Source organism: Colossoma macropomum, unplaced genomic scaffold (assembly GCF_904425465.1).
Source record: "Colossoma macropomum unplaced genomic scaffold, Colossoma_macropomum, whole genome shotgun sequence".
NCBI lineage: Eukaryota > Metazoa > Chordata > Actinopteri > Characiformes > Serrasalmidae > Colossoma > Colossoma macropomum.
In genome coordinates this window covers 6687164-6708520 of record NW_023494800.1, presented here as the reverse complement: position 1 = coordinate 6708520, position 21357 = coordinate 6687164, and the positions used below count along the sequence as shown (strand labels likewise).

The 21357-nt window shown below is 39.9% G+C and overlaps 1 protein-coding gene across 1 annotated transcript in view; it reads right to left on the bottom strand.

Moving 5' to 3' along the window:
• stk32a (serine/threonine kinase 32A) overlaps positions 1-21357 on the bottom strand; it is an 87842-nt gene that overhangs the window by 16251 nt on the left and 50234 nt on the right. The window contains exons 6-8 of the mRNA XM_036588238.1: positions 10363-10400; positions 1855-1944; positions 20-123 (exon numbers count right to left, since the gene is read on the bottom strand). Coding sequence (XP_036444131.1) covers positions 20-123; positions 1855-1944; positions 10363-10400 — 232 coding nt within the window. The remainder of the gene's footprint in view (positions 1-19; positions 124-1854; positions 1945-10362; positions 10401-21357) is intronic.

Genomic DNA, 21357 nt, shown 5'->3' with positions numbered 1-21357 from the left:
TGACCATGAGAAACCTCACCTGTCCTCTGAGCAACTCGTAAGCAGTTATGCCCAAAGACCACCAGTCCACTGCAAACGAGTAGCCTGGATGCGTTCCCTCCACCGGCTGGAAAAGCTCCGGAGCTGCAAAGGTGTGATGGGACATAAACTTGTATGGGAGGATTAAAAACAGTTCCGCCTGGTTTCCTCTGCTTCTATTTCAGTCACAAATGGACTTTTTCCTGTCAGCTTGGGATCCACATTCATATTCATTCATAAAATAAACATGGCACTTTGCCACAGCCCTGCTGCTTTCTCTCCTTTCATTTCTTGCTCGTTCTTTCTTTCTGTCACCACCAATAAAAACTCATATCCATCACTTGGCTTAACTACATCAGACTAGACATGCTGGTCCTGAGGTCAGTTTGGGGCGCGGTGCGCTGCTAATTCTGTTATGCTGTACTGTTTCGTCTCATATCCTACAGGAAATCTTTTTTTTTTTTTAGGAGTATTTAATTTATTTGGTTATATTTACATTGCTGTGCAAAAGTCAGAGACAATTTATTAAATAACAACTAACAACTCAACAGCTAAATATAATATATTTTTCATTGTTCAGTGTGTCTTTACCTTTATTATAGCTCCTATTCCTTTCAGGAGACTCACTTTCAGTTTCCCAAAGAAATCTGCAGACACACCTCCAAAGTTCAGTCTTAGAAGTTGGTTTAGCATTTCCTGAAGTAATCAAACACATTCAGTGATGTTGAGGTCTGGACTCTGGGGTGGTCAGTCCATTGTTCAGCTTCTTTGTTTGATGTGTCCGTCTCCTTTTCTCAGTGAGGCTTCTTGACAGCTGCACATCCTTTCAGACCCATAGCACTGAGTCGTCTTCTCACAGTGGAAGGATGGACAGAAACACCTGTGGATGTTTTCAGATCTGAAGCAGCTTGATTTTCTCCTCTCTCTCAAAGATGAAAGCTTTAAGTGCTGTTTATCTGATGGGGACAGTGTTGGTGTCTACCAGCTCTTCCAGGTGGTTGTTAAGAGTCCCATTTTCTCTTTAGTCATTGTCTGAATTACAGTTTTGAACTGTATCTTGACTTTCTCCTTCCTTATGAAAGTGGATTATCTAATATCTGATCTCATCAGAAATATCTCCTGAAAAATGAATACATTGTACTTAACAGCCTTTTTGACTGGAAATGAACTAAGTGAAGGGTGGTCTCTGACTTTTGCACAGTACTTACATTTTTAGTTCATATTTTATACATTGCTGTACTAAAATTTCTCATCTGACTTATCGTTATTATCATTATTCCTATTACTTTTTTTTCATTTTAAGGCACAAAATGTGCTAGAAAAAGAAAATGTATTACTATCAATACGCAAAAACATTGCTTCCCCTTGTGTAGTTCCAGTGTTCTACACTGTACATGTCAAGCTAACACTAGAGATAAGATTTAGTGAAAGGATTAGATGAATGAAATACCTAATTACCCCATTACATACTCCCAGACTCAAGCTGGGACTACACTGTAGTCTGAAAAGGCAATAGCCGGAAACCCTACAAATGGCCAGGGCCCAGCAGTGGGCCCAAAGTTTTATTACACACTTCTATAACCCAAGAATAAATCAGCTAGTTTGCACTGAAGTCCCTGTAGTTACTGAATTATGTCTTAGTATGTAATAAGCTTGAGATTGTAAGGGGTTAATGTTAGAATAATTTCAGTAGCATCATTATGTATTAAATTAATGAGATGAATTTAACATTAAGCATCTTACAGTTATTTGGGTGGCTTCTGACTTTTGAGTCGTCCTGTACAGTGTCCGTCTGGAGTGTATATGAATCGTTTAATGTATTTTGAAAGCTCTTACCCATGTATGGCTTTGTCCCAGCGATGGAAGTGGCTTTTAAGTCGTCCTTTACGATAGCAGCGATGTTGAAGTCTGTCAGATGAGCATGGCCTGAGAACAGACACCAAACAACAACACAAAACAGCCTTCAGTATCTGCCTGCTGGAGGTAAGGCTCCACTTATAACCCCTGTGGCCGTGATATGAGCTCATCATGTCAGTGAAGAGTGGTAAAAATTCAGCCTAATATATTATTATAGATTTATTAAATTACATTTTTAGAACTGTGAAAATATTCAATTAATTTTTTAATGAAAAAAAAAAAGATCTGTCCGGGGTGTTTCCTGCCTTCTGTCCAGTGACTGCTGGGATAGGCTCCAGCGCCCCCCTCCCCGTGACCCAGAAGTATAATCGGCTTAGAACATGTGTGTGTGTGTGAAAACAAACAATGAACCCCAAAGTGAACTGGATTCTTTATGACAAAGTAATTCACCCCTTTACATACAGTGTTCTTGACAACCTCGAGGTAGAAATCAGCTGCCAAATTAGCTAAATCAGTGCAGCAGCCTTTACTGATAGTCCTAATATTACTAATATTATCACTGGCTGTGTTTACATGCAAAGATTTTTTCAATCCTATTGAATGCATTCCGATTCTAGATTATGACTGAGGTGTTTTTATGCTCACTCTACTCAACAATCTGATGAAAATCTCTGTTTAATTTGCACCCTACAAGTAATCCGATCCAAAATTACACGCATGCGAGGAGTACCACTTAGTGTAGACGTTACCATGACAACCAGCATCACATGAGTCCAGTCAGAGTGAGATGAGCAGCCGTGAGCAGTGCTTGTGTTTTTAATTACTGATGTCAGACTCAGGAAAACGTCCTTCACATGTCCTTATTAAAGAAGGTCGAGAGGAAGACGTCGTGTTCTGAGACACATAAGCTGGACGTCCGTCCCACCGCCGTCTTTTAAAGATCAGAGCATAAACTTTGTCTCCTCTGCAGACCAGTTTTTGCTCCGCCATGTTGAACAGTATAAACTTTCAATATGACGCGACACACATGATCTGAACGGACTTAAACTTTCTGATTGGGAATGTAATCAGATTCAGGCGTTTACACGGATATTATTCTTCTATTTAACAGATTATTTACAGGATTACCCACCTCGATCAATCAGATAGAAACTGTATTCTGAATGGCCTCAATCGGACTAGTCTATTCCGACTGAGGTGTTTACATGGACGAATTCTATTCCGATTGAGCTATTAGTCGGTCTATTAAAGGATTATCAGGCTGCATGTAAACATGGCTACTGTAGGCTAATAAAAATGCTATCAAAAACGATGATCATCAAAAACGATGTCCATATGTTCAGATAGTCATGGCAAATCACTACATTCAAAATGTGACATATCAATTAAACACTTAATCAATGATAAAAAGCCTTTTGCCAGCCAAATGACATCGATACTGGAAAAGAAAAAGTGATCCATCTCTATATTACAGTTTACTCTAACCTAACATACGGTATACGATAACATAACATACAGTATGGCAGTGTACTATTATACCACATTAGACCAAACTCATCAGTCATTGAGTAGAAGGTATTAATATAAACATATAAAGTCATTGATAATATAACACTTAATATAAGTCCAGGAATAGATGGAGACCAGTCCAATCACTCCAAAACTGACGAGGAGACATTTTATTATGATTTGAACCTGTTGATATAGAATGGAAATTGCATGTGTAATGTAATTGAGTGTCATAAAATTATGTAATTACATTGTAATAATGTAGACTCCTCACTATGCAATATTGCTTTCTAATTCTCCAACAGAAGCGCTCACATTCTTTCCCATCATTCTGACACATACAGAGCGTATCAGGGTGACGTGTTGTTTTGTGTGGAGAGCTCTGCCGAGTGGAGCTGCTGTGTTATTTGGAGATATAGGGCAGAATGGCTGTTAATGGGGGTAAATGGGGTGACATTGCGAGAGGCAGCCAGCAGCGTTCACCTCACGGCATCACCTCAGAGGGAGAGAAACAGAGGAACTGGAGCAGAGACATGAGAGAGAGAGAGAGAGAGAGAGATGGGGGAGATAAAGGTGAACAGTTTTCTCTCAGTAGTGTGTGTATGTGTGTGTGTGTGTTGGTGTGAATGTTAAACAGGACAGTGCAGAGCGCCATTACGCACACACACACACACACACACACACACACACACACACACAAACACACACACAAACACACACACACACACACACACACACACAGCCTTTCTCTCTTTACAGTCTGTTCTTTTGTCCTCTACCTCTTTTTCCACCTTCCATTTCATCTTCTCTTTCCCTTTGTGTTTGTTATTTTCTCCACCTCACCTCTCTTATCTTCTCTATCTATCTATCTATCTATCTATCTATCTATCTATCTATCTATCTATCTATCCATCCATCTCTGCCTCTCTCTATCTCTGCCCCCTCTCTCTCTCTGTCTCTGCCCCTCTATCTCTCTGCCTCTCTTTAAATCTGCCCGTCTCTATCTCTCTGTCTCTCTCTACCTCTATCTGCCCCATCTATCTCTCTCCCTCTCTATCTGCCCCCTCTACCACTCTGCCTCTCTATCTGCCCTTCTATCTCTCTGCCTCTCTCTCTCTCTCTCTGCCTCTCTCTCTCTCAATTTGTCCTTCTCTATCTCTCTCTATCTGCCCCCTCTCAATCTGCCCCTCTCTATCTCTCTGCCCTGCTCTTTCTATCTACCCCTCTATCTATTTGTCTCTCTCTATCTCTCTCTCTCTCTTTCTCTCGATGTGCCTCTCTCTCTCTCTCTCCCTCTCTCTCTCTCCCTCTTTCTATCTGCCCCCTCTATCTCTTTGCTTCTCTCTCTCCCTCTTTCTACCCCTCTCTGATTTCCTTCCTTTTTTCCCTCTACGTGTCACTCTGTCACAGTCTCCATCTCTCTCTCTTTCTCTCTCTGTCTCTCTCTCTCTCTCTCTCTCTCTCTCTCTCTCTCTCTCTTCTGTCACCCAGGTTGGTTTAGAGGACTGTGGGGAGTTAATGTGTTCTCAGTCTGTGGAGAGTTAAAGTAGTAAACTGGCTCAATGGGGGAGAATTGCCCCCCCCCCGCTCCAACTTCCTGTGAGTCAGCACTTTCTGCAGCCCCGCCCACCATGCCTCCCAGGTTAATGAGTGGAATGTGGGGTGTGCGTGAGAGAGAGAGAGAGAGAGGGAGAGAGAGCAGGCTTGGCTAATTTGACGATATTATCACAATGTCAACAGCCCTGAACAGCGATATTATGTCTGCACAAGGAGAGTGACCGCTGACTTAAAGCCATTTAAAGTGCCCATAACTACATTTCACTTGTATTTCATTTCATTCTTTTCCTTGAGGGTCACTTATAATGTTTACGTGGTTTTCTGTACCAAAAATAGTCATGTTTTGACCGTTTTCCAACCTCTCTTTATTCCTGAGAACTAAACAGGCTGTTTTTGTTGCCATGACTTGTCTGATGTATGCAAATGAGCTCGGTTCAGATTGGCTGACTTATATTATACCTCATTCAAAAAGCAGTCTGGGCTGAAACACTCCTTATAAATTCAACATGAATGTTTTTGAAGTTACAGTTCAGCAAAAATGAATAATTTACACAACTTTACCCTATTGTAGTTGATCAGTCAAGACTTGTTTGGTGTCTAAAGTTGGCTTCTAATAGAAATGGACACAAGTACAGACAAACGTCAAGCTTAAGGATGGCTGCTGCTACAGTTTTACCTATGCAATTTACTTCTGTCCATGTTTATAGACAACAGCATGTCATACAGAGTCAACGACTACATTTTACTACTTATAACTCAGCACAGTTTAAGGCAAGTGTGTGATGATTTAGGCAGGCAGTGCAAACTTTCATTACTTGTTAGCTACATTAGCCTCATAGCTCCAGTGCAAAATTAAAGCAGCAAACTTCAGACACCAAACATGTCTTGGCTGATGGACTATATTTTGAGTATGTGTGCATAACTGTGCATGTGTGCATAAGTATCTGAGTATGTGTGCATAACTGTTCTCTGAACTACAGCTAAGTTTGTCCTACTCTCAGCCTCAAATGCTCCATCCTCCAGCACACAAAGCCGGCCACAACTATCAGGATTTTGTCAGTTGCATTCTGATTGGTTATCTGTGTGTCCATGTAGCACTTCCGTGCACCATTTCTATCATTCAAACAGCTGCCTGAACTGGATATTATGAGAAAAAACGAGTCTTTCAGAGCAAGATTTTGGCAATCGCTGCATCCCCCTACACACCGTACCAAAAAACAACAGCCTGTGATTGGTTGTTTTGCATGTCAGTCAAACAGCCTCTTCCTGACAGGGTAGGCAGTTCTTGCCCACATTATGCTGCCCATAGGCAGAAGTGTGGCTTGAGAGACTAGCTGCCTGTTTCAAAACCAGTTTAACCCCTTACCAAGCCATGGGTCCAAAAGTGTTATCACACTCTTCTATACTCTCCTAAGAAAAGCTCCATTAGTTTGCACTGAAGTCCCTGTAGTTACTGAATAATAAGCCTTAGTATGTAATAAGCCTGGAATGTTAAGGGGTTAAAGTGAAAGGTGTCAGATGAGCCCTTGGAGGAGTGAAGGATTGACTGAACAACAGTCACAGAACTTGCCCAGAAATCACTGGAACCTGACACATTTCCCTTTTCAAACCCCAAAATAATGAAGCGCTCACCACTTTTAAAAGACAAACAGCTTTTATCTGGTGCTTTGCTCTCCAGCTGTTGTTGGCCAGAGCTATTTGAGCTGTTTTCCTTTTACTAACAGCCTATTAGCCATAGCAATGAATAGCATTAAAATCCTTTACATTTAAAAACCATATCATTCAATTTGCTGGGCTTTAATTTGCAAACTACTCCATCTGCTATACATGACTCTGATAGCTGGCTAGTTAGCATGCTAAAGGCTACATGGATAACAACAACAAAAAGCAAGGCACCACAATGTGGTTATAGCCGGACAAAACAAATATTCACAAGTTTTATGTATGTTACGTTCAAATTTCTCAAAAAATGGCTGCTTGGCTAGCTGATTAGCACACAGAGGCTAACCTCCCGAGGGGGAGCGTGTCCTGTTCGAACAGTCTACACCTCACTGTCCTCTCTGCCCCTTTTTTTCACCAAATGACCATTTGTGTAGCACTGATGTGATGCACATCTGAGCGGTGAGTGAAAGCAGACGAGGGCTTGTTAAAAAGGTATTGAAACAGGGCCCAGGTTTATCCAAACATGGCCTAGGACTGTTTCTGCATGTGTGAGTGTGAGATGTCACGTGTCTGTCTGACGTGACTGCAAGCTTTACTCCTCTCCCCTCCTTCATTTTTCATATTCATCTCTATGCTACATTAGGCAGGGAAATGGAGCCATATTTTATGAAGCTGTCAGCGTGGTAACTCCTGCAGAGCGGCTGACAGCAGCGGTGTCTCAGAGGGCGACCCACAGAGACAAACTACTTCACCTTCACTCACTACTGAACAATCCCTCAGAAAAGCCCCTCCAAAGGCTATTAACCTTTAATGAGTGTCGAGCAGCAGCATCACTATAAGTAGCTAAGCTGTTAGTTTAACTACCTTTGCCAGTAGCTCAGATGCTTTTCAGATGCGAAGCTATTTTATCAATGAAGTAACAGGGTAGTGTTGTCAAGTGCTACACTTTTCATTTCCTCACACTACACAGTACTAAAGTTCCCCTATTAAATTTCATGTTTTGCTGATTTTCTAAGTGAAAATAAGTGAACACATCCTCTACAGAGAACACACGTCTGCATATTTTAATGCGCAATTACTGATTATTTGCTGAATTGAACATACTGAAAAAAACAAAACATAGCAATATTTTATGTTTTAACACATAAATAGAAACTGTGCACTAAAGTTTGCAGAAAAATGCCGTATTTAAGTTCTCTGTAGAATTTCACTTACAAATTCAACAAAACATAACTTTTGCAGGAGTGTTCAAACTTTTGCCTGTCTATATATAGCTATATGTTTTACTCAATCAAGTTGTGTATTGTGTGTTATTTAGTTGTAAATAATAAGAGATTTTAAGTAATTGTGAAGTGATTTTAATCCAGTATGAATCTGCAGTGTGTGTAGATTTTACAGTCTGACAGTAATAATTGTGGAGCGATTTTAATCCAGTATGAATCTGCAGTGTGTGTAGATTTTACAGTCTGACAGTAATAATTGTGGAGCGATTTTAATCCAGTATGAATCTGCAGTGTGTAGTTTTACAGTCTGACAGTAATAATTGTGGAGCGATTTTAATCCAGTATGAATCTGCAGTGTGTGTAGTTTTATAGACTGACAGTAATAATTGTGGAGTGATTTTAATCCAATATGAATCTGCAGTGTGTGTAGTTTTTACAGTCTGACAGTAATAATTGTGGAGTGATTTTAATCCAGTATGAATCCAGGACTTCAACTTTTGACTCACCGATGGGCCCATGGCTTTTCAAGGGGTTAGTTATATTTACATTTGATTTATATTCTGTACTGACACCGTCAACTTTTCCATGTTTCAATGCCGATAAATGATAAAAACGAAAAAATGTAAAGGATGTTTCTCTTTCAGTAGAACAACACTGTACAAATCATAATAAAACAATCACTACTTGCAAACACAAATATAATATGGATGGAAAGATAAGAGTCTGCGCTTTAAACAGAATCTCTCTGCTTGTATCAGTGAGCTATGAATGAGAGATCATTCAAATAAGATTACAACATGCTTTTGTTATAAGCAGCCATAACTGCAACTTTGAAGGCTATATATATTATATAAGACTATAAACATCAACTAGATTCACTGTTAATTTTCTGTTTACTGTCGTGCATGGTAGAGAGAGAGAGAGAGAGAGAGAGAGAGAGAGAGAGAGAGAGAGAGTGAGAGAGAGAGAGAGAGGGAGAGAGAGAGAGGGAGAGGCCAGAGGAGAACCTCTCAGCCACCAGGTGTGTGGTGTGTGTATGTATGTGCGTGTGTGTGTTGTGTTGTGTAGGGGACAGGGTCATAACTCTCTCTACATTAATGCTCCTCTCCCATTATCATACTGATTATGAACTTGGTTGGTTCGCTCTAGTTGGCTTTGTTTCTAACAGCACCTGTTATGCAATTTTCCTCCAGCCATAAATAACCTTCACCACACTGTCAGGATGAATAAGTAGTGCAGGAGATGATGCACGAAAGTCAGCCTGGGTGAAAAAAACAGTAATAATTATCTAAATCAGTTCTTCTTTAATAACAAAGAAGTACAGTCAGTCATGCAAAAAAGTTTGGGTCTCCAGGTCAAATGACATGTTTTGCTGATTTTCTAAGCAGAAATAAGTGAACACATCCCCTACAGAGACACACTCCACACATTTAATGGATATTTACTGTATATTTGCTAAATTTAAAATGAAATATTGGAAAAACATACATAAAATGTGGCCTGTGCAAAAGTTATGGCTCTTTTTATGTTTTATGCTTTTTAATTTATATATATATATATATTATATTTCCAATATAATAAACCCCGAACACAAACAAACAACAAGTTGAGCACCACATTTACAGATTAAATTATTTGCAGAATAAAATATCATATTTAAGTTCTCTGTAGAGGAGGTGTTCACTAATTTTCAAATCAACAAAACATCATTTGACTGAGGTTACCCAAACTTTTGCATACGACTGTATAAAATGATCTTGCTGTCCTGTTCTTCAATTCAGTATTATCATCAAAGGCTTGGATTTTTATGAATAGCTTCTTTTTTTTTGGTATTTTTTCCAATTTTCTCCCCAATTCAGATCTGTCCAATTCCACCCACTACTTAGGACTTTCCCCATCACACAATACCACCAGCGCTAGGAGGACAAAGGCAAACACAAGCTTCCTCCGAGTCACATGAAGCGCCACTGCATCCTTTCAAACTGCTGCTAACACAACATCATTGAAGAGCTGAACACGCTTGGAGGACACCTGCACTGGTGATGGGAGAGACGGAGGGCCATCTGACCCACCCAGAGAGAGCGAGGCCAATCATGCTCTTTTGGACTCCCAGGCACGGCTAACCAGGGACTGAACTCATGATCTCCTGCTGATAGGGCCGACACTTAGACAGTTGTGCCACTTGGGAGCCCCAACAGTTGCTGCTTCAGTACAGTAGGTGGATAGAAGGCAAGGAGAAGTCTAGCCATTCACTGACAGCACCAACCATATATCTTTTATTTATACGTGTTTATTCTATGCTCCATCTTGATGATAATGTTCTGTATTACATCAGAATACAATTTTTGTTTTCTTCGTTCTATGTTCAATTTAGACATAAAGTTGAGCATTAGGAAATGCATATAATAATAATAATAATAATAATAATAATGGTGATTATTACTCTGATTCTGGCAATGTTGCCACTCGAAAGTGATGATAAGCAAGTAAATAAGAATGAGCCAGAATTTGATGGTGATTTGGTGAAAGGACTCACCGTGTTCATCCAGTAAGATGTTGTCTGGCTTGATGTCTCTGTACAACACAGGAAAAAGGTCAGTTAGAAAAGTTAAAAGGCACTTGATGCTTCTAACTTTTATTAACCCTTATGCTGCGTTACATGTTGGCATTGAAAAAACGTTACGTGGCTCATAGCAATAGGCCACCAACAGCGGCATGCAACTACGATAATGTTGCCATGGTGACAGCATCACAGTGAAAATGGATGATTATCAAAGATGAGCTTTAGCAGTTTCGACTGTTTATTTATGGTGGAAAAAGTCAGGCGGGCGCTCTATACTCTATGAACCATTCGGTGTCCGTGGATCCCAAAAAAATCAACAGCCATTTTAATCTATCACTGCATTCGACAGCAAATGTCTGGAAAATTGAAGTCTTGATGGAAAGTTCCTCTGACAGCTGCGGTACACTGCAGTCGCTCTTCCATTATAAAGAACGGAATATCTGGTTTCCTCGCTGTTGATCGTCTACTGCCAACATAGAAACGCAGCATTAGAAGTTGCCGTTATCACCAGCAAGAATAAAATCATTGTCATTCTTTAATAGGCATTTATAGCTTGATAAAACAAGCACAGTGATTCTGGGCAGTGAGCAGATTCTTAACTTTTAATCCATACCACATTTGTGTTTTTAACTAGAATATATTTTATTGTGATTTGAATTTGATCAAAAGTTATTGTCTGCCTTGTTTTGGTTATTTTTTTGTACTGAAACAAATGGAAAAGTCAGAATCGCAGGACGTTCTGGTGCAAAAGAGCATCATCAGCTCATAAAGTGAGCTCAAGCTAAAGAAACAGATAGAAAAGGAGCTACACAAGCTGAAAAATGAACTGTGTCTGACGCAGTTATGTTCCTGTCTGTCACAGATGGATCTTACTGATGAAGATGGACAAGTCTGACCGGTTGTGTAACCACTGAGGAGCAGGGCGGTGGGGGGCAGTCGCACTGGGGCCCGTGGTGGAGGGGGCCAACTGGTCCCCCCTATTTGACCCCCTCAGGCTTGGACTGCTAATTGAAAGTATCAGAAGATGTTCAGGCTGGTAGCCTGACCTGTTAGCTGGGCTGTCCAGGCCAGCCATGCTAAAGATGATCTAAACAAATCCATTTAGATCCACACATCCACCGACAAACTTACTCCCCTGCCCCCCAATCTCTTAAGTGATGGGTCTTCTTAAAGCACATACAAGAAGAAGAGAGAAGAAGAGGAGGGAAGAGGAGAGAAGAATGGAACTAAGAGAAAAAGGGAAAGTGTGATCAGAATAACTAATTCAGCAAAGTCAGTCTTTAGCATCCTATAATAGCCAGATTTAATAAACACTGTAGTGTTTATTTACAATATAAAGTGATTATATTGTGATACCCCTCCATGATGTATGACAGTACCATAATCAACTCAGTCACTTCAACATTCCAGTGTAAATAACACTCCATTCCATACAGTAGTCTAATAAACATTTTTTTGAGTTCAGACAATGTCTTTAACATGGTGGTGGTAGTATGAGGGAAGACTGATTGAGGGAGGGGGGAGAACTCTGAGAACTTGGGCTGGAGTTCTGTGCAGCTTCTGCCTGTAGCTAGAAGGCCAGACCCCCCTCAAAGCTGTAGTAGGACTTATATAGGACTGAGGAACAGGGAGGAGATGAGGTGGCAGTGGGGATTGCAAATTTGGCCAGGGGTGTGTAAACTTTTGCATACACGTATATCCTCATTGTTTGCTATTTTTTATCTACCTAAACAAATTTGTGTTTTTTTTATTTCAGTATTGAGGAGCCTCTTTCTGTCACTGGTGCAGCAATCGATAATTTGTTATTGTAAGCATAAATCTTCAAAAATCAACATTTTAAAAATAATCACAGCTAAAAACAAGAAATTTCAATATAATAAAAGCCAAAAGTATCAAAAATAAAAAGTTACAACCAAAACAAGCAATTAGAATATAATTAAGGTTTTTCATGTGGCTTTGAGTGAAGCAGGTCCTACCCTGAGTCAACAGATCAGATTAAAATTCAATACTACTGAATAATGCACGGATCCTGGTCATTGCAACGGTCAACAGATCAGAGGTCAGTTTACTGAAAGTGTGATGGTCAGCGTTAGGCAAGTGAGTATCGCTTTGGATGCTCATTCTAAAAATACAAAGACCCACTAGGGCCTGTTCACTAAGATTGAATCACCTCTTCTGAAATTGAACTCATGAAGTCAGTTAAACTTTTTAAGCAGTTAACTTTTGTAGTAAAACAGACATTAAGTACAGGTTATTTATTTTTCAGGAGATATTTCTTAGAAGATTAACTATAAGACAATCCACTTGCATAAGGAAGGGGAAAGTCAAATGAAAATAAGTGAATAAACAAGACAAGCTACAGAGAAAATGGGCCTCCTAACAACCACCTGGAAGACCCGGTAGACACCAAAACTGCCCCCATCAGATAAACAGCACTTAAAGCTTTCATCTATGAGAGAGAGGAGAAAATCAAGCTGCTCCAGATCAGAAAACATCCACAGGTGTTTCTGTCCATCATCCCACTGTGAGAAGACGACTCAGCGCTATGGGTCTGAAAGGATGTGTAGCTGTCAAGAAGAACCTCACTGAGAAAAGGAGACGGACACATCAAAGAAAGAAGCTGAACAATGGACTGACCACCCCAGAGTCCAGACCTTAACATCACTGAATGTGTTTGAGATTATTTGGATTGTGAGAAGCAGAAAATACAACCAACTCCTAAGACTGAACTTTGGAGGTGTAAAAAAATATCCCTGCAGATTTCTATTGGAAAATGGAAAGCAAGTCTCCTGAAAAGAAAGGAAGCTGGTAGAAAGGTAAAATAAAGTTCCCCCTCCGCGCCTACAGAGGTCGCTCTCGCCTGAGTGCTAGCTCGGTTTCCTCACCTGTTCCTCATTAGCAGTCATGTTTGCGTATAAGAGACCTCAGTACTCTTTAGCTCTTTGTGAAGTCTTGTATTGACCAGGCCCTGCGTTTCTGAGCGCTGTTACTCCTGTGTTCCTTTCCTTTTTATCCTTGTTGTTGTGTTCGTTTCTGGTTTTTTGATTTTGGACTGTGTTTTTGGACTGTTTGCTTAAATCCTCTGCAGATTTCCCTGCCTGTTGATGACTATGATTTTGATTCAGTAATCCTGCTCTAGACTCCTAACCACTGTTGTGGGGGGGCTAATATGATATTATACTTTGTTGTTCAGACTTTTGTGTAATTTTCTAATTTCTAAATCAATTCATGGTGGAAAGGTACATGCAGGGTGTTGCAAGGCAAAATAGTCACTAAAGAAAACTTCAGATTTACTAACTGTTGTATTATTTCGTATATGCAAAAAATGTCAAAAGATGTGTAAGTTTAACCTTCATTTTGGAGAGTAAATTACCACCACTGTAAGGAACTACTACTCATCAAAGCACTCTGAATGACATCTCAATGCAGACATTCAGAATTCAGTGAAATTCCCCTTTAATGTTGAGCATTTAACTTGGATTTGAGTTGAACTGTATTATGGTAAAAAGTAAATTTAAATCAAACAGAGTGCACTCTAACACGTGTTTTGTCAAGTCTATGATCCTGTCAGGGGCGATAACCGCAGTGTATCATCCACATCCATCAGCATTTGGGTGTTTAAAGCAAATGTTACAGGGTTAAGGATTTAGTCCATTTGCTTGTTTTCAATGTCCACCCAGATCTCAACACCTTCCAGTAACAACACAGATGTCATAAAGACTGTACCGGGATAAATTACACACATTGGACCTTATTAATCAAAGTTGCATAAAAAGTTGCATCCATTTACAATGTTAGTGCAAATAAAACAAGCTGGTTTTGTTTCGGTGCCTTGATCTGTTGTTAATGATAGCTGTTCTGATTGGCTGCCTCATTCAAAAAGTCGGGCCTGAAACACTCCTTATAACTTCAGTGTGAATGGGCGGAGCTAAACTGCCATAGACTGAAAAGGATATATGTAAATGTATTGGTTTTTTATGGCATTGACAAAAACAATTCATTCAAAATGGCTGTTTTTGTAATTTCCATAAACAGATTATATAGACTGAAAAATAGAATTTGGTTTACCATGATATGGGCAGTTTAAAGCATACAGGTACTAAATTTCAGTCTTAAACTGTAAGGGTCCATATTCTAAATAAGTGGGCCCACATTCCTCACTATCATATCAGATTAGTTTCAGATTAGCACCGATTAATTTACAGTAGTCACTGAATAATAAGCAGAATTTAAGCCTTGTTGTCCATCATAATTCTGCATCCACAAAACTGGCTCATTAAAAAGTTAAAAAAAAAAAAACGAAACACCTCTCCATTGCTGATTCACCCAGCCACGGAAACAGGCTTTAATTGGACATGCTTTAGCATTGGGTGATTAGCATATGAAAGTCCAGGCACTGGCCGATAGTGTGGAAGCTCGCGGTGTTCCTGTGAGACTCCTGGACTCAGGTGTGTATGAAGAAAGGTCAAACATGCTGTGGCTAATTAGATGACATTTGCTTCTGGCTCAACTGCAAGGATCAGAGTGTTGCTGGGGAGCAACAGGCTGCACTAAGCTAACGATCGCTAAGCAGAGGTGGCTGGAGCCGCCTAAACCCACAGTCAAGAAAAACTTCCATGAAAAAATGACTAAAAACTGCTTGAAAAAACATATTAGGCCCAAAAAGTCCTGCAGAGGTTCCTACAGACCTGCAGTGTCAGTGCCAGCGTCTGTTAGCATACAAACTGAAGCTTCGGCTCTATTCTTCTCTTTTTGGGACACCTTTAAAATAAAACGCTAACGCTTCAAAGTGAGAGTATCTGTCACAAAGCAGTTCAGGAGCCGAAGCAACAGAACAGAAAGACATTAAACCCAAAAAAGGAGCTACATTTGAAGTAAAAAGTAGACTGAAAAAAGTATTACATTAACATATTCAGACAAGTAAATTCTACTTAAACAAAAGCAACAAGTTACTACTAGATGTAAATTTTGATATCTGAGTATCTGCAAGAGTTCATGAACACCGGAAAGGGAAAAACACAAAAAACAGCCCAAAAAAAGCCCTTCGGCCAACGTTAACGTTGGGCAGGAGCTGGAGGTTTACTCTTTGAGGTGACAGCACTGATACTGAGAGGCTAAAAAATAAATAGCACAAAAATGTAGCAGCAAACAGAGGAATCCATTTGAAAATATGTTTAGTTAAAAAAAGTCTAGTGAAATCTTTAGTTTTTGTGTTGGATGAGTAGCAGAGGCTGCCTCTTCAGATGAGCTAAAACTACAGCTAACCGCTAAAACACTGGATGTTGATGAGGACTTGTCATCATAGGTTGGGTCTTTTCTCCTCAGTGGACGATGTGCGAGAAGCTGTCCCAGAGCCAGTTTAAGAGGAGACTGGCCACTTCATATTTCTAACGTTATGTAAAAAACATGACTGCAAAAACTAGAGGATGCCTGCAAGCGAGTCCTCAGTGAAAGGCCTAAATGTCTAAAAACTAAAAATTAAACTTGTTTCTTACCATTTTTGCGGGAATTTCATTAAAGTTTGCATACTAGAGGGGTGTATTCAATTAAATAGGTTTTGGGCTGTAGGATGCTGACATTACTGCTGATTGGTTGGCATTACTGCTACTGAGTGCTGATTGTTTGGCATTACTGCTACTGAGTGCTGATAGGTCAGCATTACTGCTACTGACTGCTGATTGGTTGGCATTACTGCTACTGGGTGCTGATTGTCATTACTGGTATTGAGTGCTGATTGGTTGGCATTACTGCTACTGAATGCTGATTGGTTGGCATTACTGCTACTGGGTGCTGATTGTCATTACTGGTATTGAGTGCTGATTGGTTGGCATTACTGCTACTGAATGCTGATTGGTTTGCATTACTGCTACTGAGTGCCGATAGGTTAGCATTATTGCTACTAAATGCTGATTGGTAGGCATTACTGCTACTGAGTGCTGATTTGTTGGCATAACTGCTCCTGAGTGCTGATTGGTAGGCATTATGGCTACTGAGTGCTGATTGGATGGCATTACTGCTACTGAGTGCTGATTGATTATCATTACTACTACTGAGTGCTGATTAGTTGGCATTACTGCTACTGAGTGCTGATTGTCATTACTGGTATTGGGTGCTGATTGGTTTGCATTACTGCTACTGAATGCTGATTGGTTTGCATTACTGCTACTGAGTGCTGATTGGTTGGCATTACTGCTACTGAGTGCTGATTGTCATTACTGGTATTGGGTGCTGACGGGTTGGCATTACTGCTACTGAGTGCTGATTGGTTTGCATTACTGCTACTGAATGCTGATTGGTTTGCATTACTGCTACTGAGTGCTGATTGGTTGGCATTACTGCTACTGAATGCTGTTTGGTTTGCATTACTGCTACTGAGTGCTGATTGGTTTGCATTACTGCTATTGAGTGCTGATTGGTTGGCATTACTGCTACTGAGTGCTGATAGGTTAGCATTACAGCTACTGAGTGCTGATTGGTTGACATTACTGCTACTGAGTGCTGATTGGTTTGCATTACTGCTAATGAGTGCTAATTTGTTGGCATTACTGCTACTGAGTGCTGATTGGTTGGCATTACTGCTACTGAGTGCTGACTGGTTGGCATTACTGCTACTGAGTGCTGATAGGCTGGTAAAGTGATAAGTTCATTGGCTGAGTGAAGCGTTTTGCTCTCGTTGACGTACCAGACACTGTTAAGGTCCTGTAACATAAACATAAATGTTCAGAAGTGCTCAAATACAACAGCAGGGTTAATTGTTTGATGCTATCCTGTGTGATAAGAAAATGAGTGCATTTTTCTATAAATAATAACTATGATATTGCACAAAAGTTCCATAGAGGCCTAATCATTTTGGAGCCCTCTCTTATTGAGTGGCAATTCTCCTCACTACACATTCTCTGGCTCTGCTACATCTGCCTTCTAAATCACGTCCTTAACAACACATCCTTGGCAAGGTTGCATACTTACTCACAAAACCTTAATGTTTTGAAGTCCTGTTAAACCATAAAATGCAACAAGTACCCAAATAGTGCTTTCAGTACTTGAATACTGGCACCTTGAACGGTTAACCAACTCTTCGAGTCTCCATGCACATCCCTAATTATTACCAACTTCTCACTGAGCCAGAGATTACCAGTGAAGTAACTATGGGGCTCTGCCTCAGGGAAGTTGCCACAGGCAACCAATGGCATGGCAACAAGTGATTCATCCATACACCCAAGCCTTTTTATCGATTCGGTGGACGGAGTTAATGCAGGACGGTGGAAGGGGGTTCGCTCGCTGCTGTCCAAACTCATCTCCAAGCTGGGTGTGCTCCAGCACCATGCCTTTTGACTTTGATTATGAGTTAGAGAAGCAAGACAAGCAAGTTGGTTTTTAAAAATGAATGTGAGGATGTCATCGAACAGATTATGGAAAGTCTCAGTGCTCCTGAAAGCTTTATAAAACAGTCATTAAAATTCTACACCGCTGAATAATACACAGTGAAGGCTACTTACTTCAGCGGGGAGAACCTGCGCTGTCTGAACTGAATCATGTGCAATTACTCTGTGCATTCTTGCATATATAGCTGGAGATATAATGAAAGCAGTAAGAGGGTGTAATGTTTGTGTGAGCAGTCTTTTCACGCTCCTTTCTTTCTTCTACCATCATGTTACTGTTTCATGCTCTGCACTTTATAATAAGTTGTCAACCTCACTTTATTGTCCGTCTATACTGTAACTTTCTTTGCTTCAGCCTCATTAGAATCCAGACGTAATTAAGTCCTGAACACATGCTTGCTCTGTGATGATTACACACACACACACACACACACACACACACACACAGTACATATCCTACACATTTCTCCAAAACAGCTCTACATTCCTCCTAATGCGCATGGGTCTCTTGTAACAACAGTAAATTTAATTAGCCTCTCTCTGCAATTAGTCAGAAACAGAAGGACATGGTGTTCTTTCTAGGCACTCCTCAGACAAGCACTGCTGGAATTGACTCATGCAAACTAGCCAGTGCTGAAATACAGGTCGCGAGCTCTACGACCTGCACTTTGTTTTTGCTGCACTTTACCTTTAATAAGCGAGCTTTAATAACACTTAAGCCACTTCCTTTTTAAGCTTTTATTCTTGCTTTGTACTTTCTTTAAAATATCTTTTACTTCTTTAAGCTATTGTCCTTTGTATCTTTTTAGCAATTTATTTTTATTTTTTAACTCTAAAGCACTTTGTTTTTATTCATTTTGATATTCCCTCTTTTTTTATATTATTAATGTAAAGCATGTTGAATTGCCTTTGTGTATGAAATGTGCTATATAAACAATAAACTTGCCTTGCCTTACCTTATCTGCCTTATTTTTCAAGTGAACGCTGTTTTGAGATTATGGCTGAAATATCCGACTGGGGTACAGAAGTGTTGTTTATAATTGTTTTAGCTGAATCATGTACTTCAATGGATATATGGAAATGTCTTCATCATCACTGCTTTAAAAAGCCCCGTTGTTATTGTTGGAATAAGGGATGCATCAGTAGCGATATTGGGATTGGGACCCTAAATATACAGCATAATGCATCACACTGTGGTAATGAAGTCAGCTAAAGTTTAAGAGCCTTTCTTCTCTGGCTAAATCAGCAGCTTAATATACTGAATGGCACTTAGTCAAGACTGCAGCCATAAATCACAAACTTAACACTGAGAACTGGCGATTTTGGCAAAATGGAAATTTGACTTCTCTTATTGAGCAGTCCAACAATAAAAGAAGTCTTTTGCATCTTTTATACAGTGATACAACTTTGTAACATTGTACAAACATTGTAGCACACAAAACGCTCCGATTCTGGAATTATTTGTGAATAATATTTCGGCCTTCAGGGATTTTGATACAGCATGATCTGGCCCTCTCTGAAAAACGTAAGGACACCCCTGCAGTATGGTATTAGACATGGTATCGGCAAGGAAAAAAATAAAATATGTACTCATACCGAGTCTAAAAATATGATGTTGATGCGTCCCTCGTTGAAATCTGTGCATATAAAATCCAACCAAAGGAAGAACTGCTAGTTGAACATGGTTGCTGCTAACAGACTCTCTTTAACTATTTTATACTTTATATTCTCTGTAAACTTTCTTGTAAAACTTAAATGTCCACAGGAAGATTTGATTTGCTGTACATTTTGCTATATATTTGCTATAATAATTTAAATGCACTTGCAATTTATATGCACTTTATGCCATTTAAAGGGTCTCACCAAACTGGCAGATGATACTTATTTGAATGACTACTGTAATGGCTGCACCTGCCACCACCCATCACTCATAAATAAAACAGCACGGCTCACAATATTGTTCCAGCCATACGATACAACATGCTATCGTCCACTCCCTCACTCTGTCCATCCTCCTCTCCTCTCACCTCTACCGCTTGCGCTAACCCGATCCTCCCTGCTCTTCTCTCGCTCCAGTAGTCCGACAACCTATTACCTGCTTCTAATGGCCTCATTACATCACATATCCTGATGGGGGCTGAAATTGAGCCGTCCTGCTGCTCACCTGATACCTATTCGTACTCTGAGAGAGGGGACAGATGGAGGGTGACCCAAAAGCCCTTCGGGACCGGCTCCTCTGGGCTTTCACCAACAGGCTAACTGCTAGACTGCTTGTTTAGACTCTGCTTATCATAATTCCAAAACTATTGAAAGCCTCACCAGCCATTTGGCAGAACGGGCCACTTTACAGTAGGAGTGGGCAATATGACAATCATAATCGTGATAAATGATGATGCGCTTTTCATGGCTGTCATATACTTCTATAACACTGAACAACTGTGTGTTATCATAAAAAGACCAAGATTTCAACTTGCAGAAAACTGTTGAACAACAATAGCCAGTGTAACTGCCGAAACTGCAAGTACAAGCAGCTGATTGGATGTCGGCCCATTACATCACCATATTTTATTCATTTATTTTCACCAACGTTTTTATTTTGTCCTCCTGTTCTTTCTAAAATAGGTTATTGTGCAGACTTTTAGTTATAAAAATACTCAGATTTCATGGCCCTTTTAATGCATTACTACTGCTTTGCTGGTCGTTTTTGCCCGTTCCTACTTGTTTACAAACTTCAGAATGAATTAAATAACATGATACATATTGTGCATTGTTAAATTATCTTGGCACACGACATTTTGTCCGTCTTTGCAGCTCTATATTTAGGGCAAATAAAAAAAACAGTCTGATCACCCAGTCCAGGGGTCACTAATCTCATCTACAAAGCAATTATAACCAAATGATTAGTTACACAGTCATATGCAAATGTTTAAATACCCCTGTTTTGTTGATGAAGTAAAAATAAGTTAACACATTCTCTACAGGGAACAAACTTAAATATATAATTTTATGCAAATTATAGTGCACAGTTTCTATGTATTTTAGTGTTTAGAGTTTAACTTTATTGGAAAAATAACCATAACCATAACTTTTGCACGGGCCAGATTTGATTCTTTTTTCCCAATATGTTAGATTCAGCAAAAAAACAGTAAATGTGCAATAAAATGTACAGAAATGTGTTCCCTGTAGATCCTATGTGTCAAACACTGGCCTGCAGGCCAAGTTAGGCCCGTGGCCCAATCATATTCAGCCCGCAAAATTATTTTCATTTTCTATTCATATAGAAATATATTTCCCAGTGAAACCATGAGCTGCCTGTTACCTAAACATGATTTAAACCATATTAAAACTGTGCCCGAGAGGTCGACCCAGCATTTAAGATGCTGGGTTAAAATCTTGTGGTTAACGGTATCAAAAGCTGTGCTAAGATCTAATAAAACCAAAGTAAAAGGATTTTGTGCATCAGCTGAGCCTGAGGTCATTCGCAACTAAGTATCCGCATCCGCAACCTGCATCTGCACCGGCCCTTTGTGGATAGAAGGTGATCCCTGATCTATGAGTTTTCTGTGAGGGTTTATTGCAAAGTATCTGA